Source organism: Sinocyclocheilus rhinocerous, unplaced genomic scaffold, assembly GCF_001515625.1.
Source record: "Sinocyclocheilus rhinocerous isolate Xijiao unplaced genomic scaffold, SAMN03320098_v1.1 scaffold742, whole genome shotgun sequence".
Taxonomy (NCBI): domain Eukaryota; kingdom Metazoa; phylum Chordata; class Actinopteri; order Cypriniformes; family Cyprinidae; genus Sinocyclocheilus; species Sinocyclocheilus rhinocerous.
The window spans coordinates 660357-670607 of record NW_015641116.1 but is presented as its reverse complement, the minus strand read 5'-3'; the positions used below and the strand labels follow the sequence as shown (position 1 = coordinate 670607).

The following is a 10251-nucleotide window of genomic DNA, read 5'->3' as shown; positions in this document are numbered from 1 at the left end:
AGAATTTTTTTTTTTTTTGTGGGGCCACTAAAAGTCAAGGCAAACGTAAATCTTGAGCCTCACATATTACAGATACAACAGTTTTTGTATATTGATTTCCTGGTGGATTTTTTTTGCTGATTTGCTTTGTGACACTTCTTGATTAAATTGTGTGAAGTCTAATTTTACAAGTAATAGAATCTTTCCCTAATATAACCCAAGCTCATATCTCATAATTAATTTTTTTCAGAATGCTCTGCATTTTTTGCTTTATATTTTTAATAACTTGTAATTTAGGTGTGGTATGATCAGTGATTATCAGTGTAAATAGTAATATAGCCATGCTTTTGATTTATGTTTACTGTTGGAGGCATGTCTGCTGCTGCTTCTTATAGGAGCCTCATTGCCATGGCTGCACTGCCTCTGCTCTCTCATTGGCTCTTGGTTGCTATAAGTTACAAGCCCACTTTCCTCCACTCTTTCGTTGGAAGATTACATCAGGGAGCACTTGCTGCTTGTTGCAAAGAGCTAAAGGTACCGCTCGACCTACCCTGGAGGGTCTAAGACGGTCTCTAGGGGAGTGTGTTTTTATTGTGAAGATCTGCCCTCTCCCACACCCCAGTTTCTTGTGTGTGAGGTCTGTGATTGTGACCTGAATGGATCGGAGAAATCTAACGAGCTTTGGCACTTGAGGAGCTCAAGGGAACCGTAATGGAAAGAGAAGCATACATGAGTCATTTGTTTTAAATAAACCTGTAGAAAAGAAAATCATAAATTATATCTCTCACTTGTTTGTTGTAGTCAGTAGTGGGATTAAAAGGAGGGTGATTTGAACCTAATTTACTATCATTTTCTGTTGTTCAAAACCTGTAAGACCTTTTTCTGCTGAACAGAAAAGAATATTTTTAATGAAAGCAATGCAGTCCAATGTTATCACTGGGATCCAAATATCATCTTCAGTGTCCCACAGGAAATAGAAATTCATCCAGCTTTGGAATGTCATGAGGGTGTGTAAATAATGACATCATCTGCATTTTTGGGAGAATATGCCTAGTAGGACAATAGTAATCACATATGTGCCTCCTTGAGAGATCTCAACATCTCAAACCATTCTATCTATCTATAGTTCTTTGCTAACATACTGAAATCTGCAATTAATCATCCAATAACTCCATCAAGTTTCCTTGGGCATGAAAGAGCAACCTATGAGCAATAGCTTTTTTTCCCTGGAATGTTCCTTGTTTGTCACTAGTGTTTCTTAAGCTTTATAAAAGTATTTTGATAGATGTTTTTCTATAATACTGCTGATCAATATTTTGTATTTAGTTAGGAATTGGGCAGAGATTTGCCTTGCAAAAGACTGATCTCATAAATAAAACACTGTACATCTTACATATTGTACCCTAGAGATGTGGTTGAACAGTTGAATTTCAGGCAATGATTTCCATCCAAAAAGAAAGTAGGTCAATAATTAGAGAAGCAGCAGTAGGGTGATTTGCAATTAAGTTTCTTGCTTTCAGGCAGACTGGTAATGCAGCAAGATCTGGATTTCTGCCTTTGTGATGGTAGTCAATATTCTTATGTTTGACACCCCCTACATTACTTAGTCTAAAGGACTAGGGAAACAAACGACAGTGAGCACAGGCAGCGAATGTGTCCTTCTCTAATGTCTCCCTCAGTCAGCAGAGCCATTGGGCCCTTCATGGCTTTTTTTCCTGGTGTGATGAGCATCTCCTCCCCTGCAGATGGGGCTTGCTATGAAAAATGTATTGAGCTTAGAGATCACATTGGCGTAGTTGATGTTGCCTTAGCTGGACCTTCTGCATCACAAACACTAATTTCACAGCCTTGGCTAGTTTATTAGAGAGCCAGTGTGCTCTGGTAGGTCACAGACCTACAAACACACACACACACATACACAGAGCTCGCTGGGGGTTAAGGGCCTTGTTATTCACAAACATGGAAAGATAAGTACCATTGCCTGCTTTCCATTTGAACATTATGTACTAGTGTGCATGTACAAAAACGCATGTTGTTTTTTATACTGCCACAGTCTGTCAGAATCTTGGCCTGATCAGTCAAATGTCCTCTAAATAAAAAAAAAAGGTTACACATTTAAGTATAGGGACCAATTCTCACTATTAACCAGTTGCTTATTAGCATGCCTATTATTAACATATTGGCTGTTTTTTATTACTTATAAAGCACATATTCTGCGTGACCATATTCTACATCCCTATTCCTATCCAATACCTAAACTTAACAACTACCTTACTAACTATTAATAAGCAGCAAAGTAGGAGTTTATTGAGTCAAAAATCATAGTTAATAGTTTGTTAATTGTGAGAATTAGACCTTAAAATAAAGTGTGACCCAAAAAAAGGTAAATTAGTAAGCAAATATGTAAATTCTGATGTTAAACTCTGAGAAAAGTTTGAATCCCGTGTTTGAATCTTTTTAAAAAAAAATTTTTATTCTGTGATGGAAACTGGCTTTCATAATAGATAGATGGATAGTTTTCAAGTTTGCTTTTTTTCCACAGTCAAAAATGTCCTTAGATACATGAAAAAATGTTCAAAAAACAGTTTTGAGGCAATTTTCCAGAGTCTTGATCCATGTAGAGTTTCTGTTTTGCTGTTGTTTTCTGTGACACACTCAGTGAATTGCAGCAGATAGTTGTGAAAAGACAGAATCAAAATAAGAGTCTCATTGCTGGCAGAAAGCACTGAGAAAGAAAGATGTGGCGCTAAGAAAAAAAAGACTTGCATAACTCTATAGAAATTCTTTAAAGCTATCTCGAAAGTGTGACTGACCTTTATTCTTGAACTGCGCAGCAGAGTAGTGTAAAGAAATACACAATCATCCCTACTGCTTAAAGGGGAAAAAAGTATTCTGTTATCACTTACTCTCAAAATCATTTTTTTCTCCATGCAATATAAAAGAAGCAAAAGAAAAGTGAACTTAATTTAAGATCTATTCTCTAAAAACAGGCCTTGTCTGATGTCTTATGCAATTTTACTTCTTGAGTTAATTTAGGTAATCTTTTTTTAAAGATATTTTTGCTGGAATACAAAACAAAAATGAGTATTATTTTGTAGAGAATGCTTTCAATGCTTGAACATTCTTGTGGGTCATAGCTTGTTTTGTTTTGTTTTGTTTTTAAACAAAATATTTACTGTTTCTTTCTGTAGTGCATTGAATTTGTTTTGATGAGAATTAGCAGTTAAAAGTACAGCATGCAAATTAAAATGTTATTTTCTAATTTCATTACACACACATACAGTTAAACACCCACATGCATACACACACACACACACACACACACACAATGACACACAAAGTGAATTGTCATTGTCATCAGTGAAGCTTGATGGTGAGGGAGAGAAATTCTACCGCACATTGCAGGCAGCTGTCAGAACATATCAATTTATCTCTCATCCCTTGTTGACCCTCATTAAATCCGCTCTGTTTATGTCATTATCTGACAATCTGATGGGAACTGACACCCTTGACTGCTAACATTAGGCACTATGCTTTGTGCGTGTGTGCATATATGTATTTTAGCTTTAGAAGGGAGTTCATGAATGTGTGCAAATAAGCATGACTATTTCTGTATCTCGAGGTTTGAGTAAGTGTGTGAGTTACCAGAATAGGTGTCAGTATTTCTGAATGAGTGTGTGTTCGTGGGCATGTATCTTCGTGCCCATGTGCATGTGTGATAAAAATGGTGTCAGCGTTGGCAGTCCATAGAGAGTGAGATTTCTCAGGTTTAAATAGAAAAGTAGAGACTCTAAGTTCTTTGCAGCTAGGCACTGGAATATCCATCCGAGCGAGAGAGGAAGAAAGACACTAGTATAATCCTCCTGAAAAGACAAGCTTAGAGCAACATGAATTTCCGTGTTGATCCAGACTTGTTAGTACTGGTTTGGTTATGAAAAATTTTATAACTGTACGTCTGTCTTTCTCTCTGTGTGTCTCTCGTTCTCTCTGTGTGTCTTTTAGTGCTGCACGATTAATCGTTAAAAGATCATGATACTGACCATGCAATCTTATTCCTAAATGATAATGATTCAGCTATGTCTATTACGCTTGTTTCACATGGCAAGCAACAGAGTGTGAACATATTTATCTATCTATCTATCTATCTTATCTGTCTGTCTGTCTGTCTGTCTATCATTCTTTCTTTTTGTTCTTTTTATCGTTCTATCAATCGTTCTATCTATTATTCTGTCTGCCATTTTATTTGTCTAAATACCTATAAAAATGAGAGCATCTGATTAGCATGTTTGTTTGTGTTTATAATGTCATCAAGGAAATGAGTAAATGCCCGTGGTGTTCTGAACCACTGTAAATATTTTTTAATGATTTCTTTATTGTCTAATGACATTCAGAGGGGAGCCAAATCAACACGGATAGCAAAGATAACAGAATTCTTGATTTCTTTACAGCATTTGTAACTGGGCATCTCTATACCCTGATTGATTGTGAAATATGTTCCTATCAAATGTTAAAACCAGCACCCTGGTTGTGCTGTACAGATTATACAGCACAAATCCTTTTCCACACCACCCTTGATCTGTCACACTTCTTCTCTCCGCATGACCCACCACAGCCACAGAGGAAGCCCTCCATTGCCATTTAATTAACACAGCTTTTGGTTCAGCAATAACAGGCAGCAGAAATGCATAAGGAGGTCTGGAGTGAATGTGTCATAGCTGATTAAAGAGAATGAGAGGAGGGACAGGCAGAGCACAAAAGCCTCACCAAAGACCTCCCTCCTCACAGGACCTGAAAGAGCACAATGAGTCATAGGCAAGATCAACACAGCAGCGCTGTCTGTGTCATTTAAAAAATGATGTTCATACGTACTATTTATATACTGTTCTGCCTATATTTTAGGTTTAATGACTAGTAAATAAAGAGCGACTGGTGTGATTCGTTTATATGATAATACCGGAGTTGCTTTTTCAATAATGTATGAGCTAAGATATGCTGAATACTGATGTCATATCCTGTGCAGCAGAGGTTTTAGTGGAAGACATGAACAGTAAGGAATTGCATCTGTAAAGAGCACCTTTTGTTAAATCATTGATAGGTTACATTTTTCTTTTACGGTATGCTTCTCTTGACACTGGACCATCTTTGTATACACAAAAGGACCTCTAGTAAGTTTCATCTCTGTTGGCGCTACTCTCACTGTGGCACATCTTTTTTGTGAGGTTTCCCCATTAATCTTGTTTCTGTTCTCCTGCAGCACCTTGGATGATGAGGGCACGAACCTACGACAACAGAAGCTGGACAGACAGGTGAGTCTTCCTTTGGTTTCTTTTCAGCACTGTGTACAGAAGGCTCTGCTCAAAGGAAATGAGATAAATTCAAAAAGAATGAACAAAAGGAAAACAGGTAGAAACAGATCAATGAGAGAGAAACCGTTTATTGAGGAGTCACGTCACAGAAACATATTCTCAAGACAGTTTAAAGAAAATGGCTTTGATAAGATTCCATATGCCAGCAGTCCCTTTGCCTTGCGTTATGTGCTGTTACTTCAATAGACTTGCCCCAGATAGCTTTGAAAACTTATGCCAAGATTGATTCAGTTAGCCAGACTCGTTCCTCTGTGGTCTTCATTAGCCTTGTGGTTTGCATTTGGTATGCTGATAATCATTTGTTATTTAACACACTAGACTCTAAGAACAGCAGATGGGTTCCTTGGAAAACTTAACAAAGTTTTTGGACAGTCCATGTTAGTTACTCTGTGAGCTAGTTATTCTTTGCCACAAGCATATCATTTTCCTCAAATTTCTTTAGAAGGGCTTTTTAGACAAAATGTGGCTTTAGGCATAATGTACAGACAGTTTGAATTAAACCCTGACCAGGAGCAGTGCAAAACACTGAAGGAATGTATTTTAGGAAGGGGTTTTTTTTTGTTTGTTTTTTGCAGTGACTAGCTGACTGTACATTATCCTGCTCTTTACAAATAAATAAATACTTGGACATAAAATTTTCATACAAGTTGAAAGTATTTAAATATATTTTTTGTAGATTTGCTTGAACCTTAAACTAAGAAAAATAGTCCATTACAGCATACAGTTTAAAACAGTCAACCTAGCAAAAAGATGAACACTGCAACAATACTACAAATTATTTTATTTTATTAATGATCTGAATTATTATTAAGCTGCTTTGTATAGACTAGTTAGCTAAAATATTTAGCTGTGCCTTCCACTGTGTTGACTTCTTTATTTGTGTCTCACATTGGTTTATTGTTTTTCCAACCATAGTTGTTGTTTTCTTGCTTAGCTTTATACTCACCACATACAATACAATTCAAAAGTTTGGGGTTGGTACGATTTTTTTTATGTTTTTGAAAGACGTCTTTTTTATTTATATCAAAAGTACAATATGGTTACATTTTTTACAATTTAAAATAACTTTAATATTTTAATATATGTTAACATGTCATTTGTTTCTATAATGGCAAAGCCAAAACCCTAACACAAATGGCAAAAGTCATTTTTACTACACTGAGTAGCAAGCCATTTTTTTTCTTTCAGAAATTGAATTTCATAATTTAACATGATTATTATGAGATGTAGTTCATAATTCAACATGATTAGAAATTAATCTTGAAATACTAGTGACATCCAGTAAAATAATTGCAAGTAGCAGTATCAAGATTAGGGTATCTGGGGTATTCATACAGATTTAGTTGGTTTGCTTTCAAATTTCAGACAGATATAAAAAAGATTTAGTGACGTATTCTCAAAGTATCAGAACTACAAAGCTGGGACAGATTTAGGGTGTTAGAGGAGACAGAAAGAGCATCCGCCTCAGCCTTGAAGCCTTTTTTCAGAGAAAACTGACAGCCCAGAATTTTTAGTCTGTCAAAGTCCTTCCTCTCTTCAGCTGTCCAAAAGGTCTAGAGGTGGGCTGTGGATGGAAGATAGGATTTTAATGAGCTTCATGTTCCTTGCCTCTGCAGTGGGGGAGTTTGGAGGATATCTCCTCGAGGGTGCTTTGCATCTGTTTGTCTGCTGTTGTGTTGTAAACACCAGAGGTTTCTGCAGCTGGATAGGGAGACTCAAGCCAAATCTCGACTCAAGCCAATAGGTTTAGCCCACAGCACTCGGCTGCTCTTTAATGAACCTCCCACACTCTTCACAAGACCATGAGACCAAATTACCATCTTTATTGCCTGTCTGCTTTGCATAATAACCTTGAAGGAGCCAAGCCTGAAATTGTTGAGCATCACCTTAACCAGCCTCTTTGTGCTCTCTATGGCCTCAGGAGTCTTTGACCACTGCATTTCAATGAATTTTAAGGTGCTGCATGAGCGCATATTCCGAGCAATCTCTTTCAGTGATACTGAAAATGTTATTACATTGACACTGTTTATTACATTGACACTGTTTAGCATCAGGTCTGAGAATAGTGGAGAGCACAAACGGCGAACATGTTTAGGCAATGTGTTCGCAGATAAACAACTTTTTATTAGAACATCAATATGGAGATCTGTGCGCACTGCACAAAGGCATGTTTCCCCAAGCAACAAGGTTCCGCCAATAGAACGAGCTTTGTATAGAAGCCCCTGGGGGAGATGCAATCTTGTAGGAACATGAAGCATTATTAAAAACACAGGAATTCATTGTCTCTGCGTAAGGATGACACATTTTAGAGCCAAACCAAATCATAGGATTCAAATCAAAGGATTTTCGCTTTTGTTTTAATGCTATCTCTATGATATTATGAAAAGAAGACTGTGTATTGACACATATTGCACAAATCTGTTTGATTCCGATTCACAACCTCTTGATTTGATTTGATTCTGGTTTTGATTTGTTTGGATATATATAAGGTACAGTGCATGTCAATTTTTCTTAAAAGGGTCATATGATGCGATTTAAATTTTTCCTTTCTCTTTGGAGTGTTACAAGCTCTTGGTGCATAAAGAAGATCTGTAAAGTTGCAAACACTAAAGTCTCAAATCCAAAGAGATATTCTTTATAAAAGTTAAGAGTCAACCACGCCTACATGCCTCGTTTGTAATGGGTTTTATTGGTTTTGTCTCGTCTAGTGATGTCTGGATCGCGAACGAATCGTTCTATTTAACCGGATCTTCTTATTGAACCGGTCAAACCAGTTCACCAAATCGAACTGATCGTTTGAATCGGTTCGCGTCTCCAGTATGCACTAATCCACAAATTACTTAATTTATTCGGTTTATAAACGTGCCTGACACTCCTCTGACGCGAAATAAACCAATATCCCGAGTTATTCAGTTACTCCTAACAGTACATTGACTGAACTGCTAAAAGAGAACCGATGATGGGATGTGCAGAGCAGTTGGACTGAGTCTCGTCCTGCTGGGAGACGGCATCACAGTTAGGGATGCAGCGATTAACCGCGCTTTAAAACGTCACGGTTAATTAATCGTAAAGGCTTCGCTACACCGAGTGTTTCTGTTGCACGGAACAGAACAGTTGCAACTTGCAAAAACGAAAACAAAGTTACACTAGCGGTGCACCATCTTAAAATGCCATGCTTATCAGAGAAACGGAGGCTACTACACACACTAGATTAACTAGTCTAATGACAGAGGGACCAACAGAGAAGCTTTATTTCCACCAGAGAAATGACTGAAGTCGATAGTGTCGGAGCATTTTGGGTACACCACGAATGACCAAGGTGTCATTTAAATATTGCCGTAAAAAAACTGCTGCTAAAGAGCGAATGCATAAGGGATAATACACGGCTAGCTGTGCATTGAACAATTTTAAAAACCAAAATCAATCGACGCGACGTTTCAGAAAGGCGGGGCATAAAGGAGAAACAATAATGTACATTATATGGAAAATAATGTTTTTTTTTAACCTTAAACCACATAAACACATTGCATTACACCAAATACACAACATAATGTTCTTTTTAGCAGCATCATATGACCCCTTTAATGAAAACAATCTCTCATTACTGTGCATTACTATAGTGTTAAAGGTTAAGATGAACCAAATTCATGGCTATTTATTTATTTTTAGATATAATGACCAACACTCAAATAAAACAAGAGTTGTGTTCAATCGTTTAAATTGCATATAATCCAGTTTTATGTCAACTTTTTAAGGATATAATTGTTTCAACATTCTACAATGTACATTTAAACTCATTTTCACTCATTTATATTCAAACATAGCTACACTGTGAAGTATTTTCCAAAGTTGACGCCTGTCGATAGTGTGGGGACCATTTTGGGTACACCACGAATGACCAGGGTGTCATTTAAATATTGCCGTAAAAAAACTGCTGCTAAAGAGCGAATGCATAAGGGATAATACACGGCTAGCTGTGCATTGAACAATTTTAAAAACCAAAATCAATCGACGCGAAGCTATGGCCCGCTTCAGATCAGACAGAGATGAAATTGTGCATGTACATTTAAACTCATTTTCACTCATTTATATTCAAACATAGCTACACTGTGAAGTATTTTCCAAAGTTGCAAATAAAACAATTATTGGGGTACATTTTACAAGAAAATTCTATTTCAGTCTTATTACTTCAAAATTTCGTGTTTAATTCACGTTTATTATTATTTGCTATTTCTTTGTGAAATTTACTGCCAATTTCTGAGTGAAATGTTTCTACACTGATTTTTTTCCTTGTTGCTGATGAATATAATGTAGCGATTCAGTATCTAAGCTATTTTATTAAAAGTCGAGGGGCAGCGTTCACAGCAAGTTTGTGTGTGCGCAGCGCAATCTCCGATCTCACAAAATAGAAATTGAGCACGTTTACATGCACACCAGTAAACTGATAACTCACAAATAGCCTATCAGTTTATTAAAATAACCAGTTTTAACCGTTTACATGCACATCAGTAACCTGACAACGCAAGTAAGCTTGGGGTACATTTTACAAGAAAATTCTATTTCAGTCTTATTACTTCAAAATTTCGTGTTTAATTCACGTTTATTATTATTTGCTATTTCTTTGTGAAATTTACTGCCAATTTCTGAGTGAAATGTTTCTACACTGATTTTTTTCCAGTATACAATAAATAAGACATCACTAACAAGTAAAAATATAATGAATATTTAATATAGGGTTTTTATTTATCAAACCTCTCCTCTCTCTATTTTTTTCTAGTTTACTAATGAGCATTAGACATTGAATGGCTTTCCTAAAGGTAAAACCTTTTATTGTTTTGGTGATATTTATTGACCATCGCACACAAAGTGCAAAGCTTAGTCAGGGGTGTGTTTAGAGATTTGGGGG

General features: G+C 36.5%; 1 protein-coding gene across 2 annotated transcripts in view; it reads left to right on the top strand.

Moving 5' to 3' along the window:
• The window catches only part of LOC107754678 (tubby protein homolog), a 97806-nt gene that overhangs the window by 68452 nt on the left and 19103 nt on the right, over positions 1 to 10251 (top strand). For both annotated transcript variants that reach the window (XM_016571223.1, XM_016571224.1), the window contains exon 2: positions 5234 to 5285. In XM_016571223.1, the coding sequence (XP_016426709.1) occupies positions 5234 to 5285 (52 nt within the window). The remainder of the gene's footprint in view (positions 1 to 5233; positions 5286 to 10251) is intronic.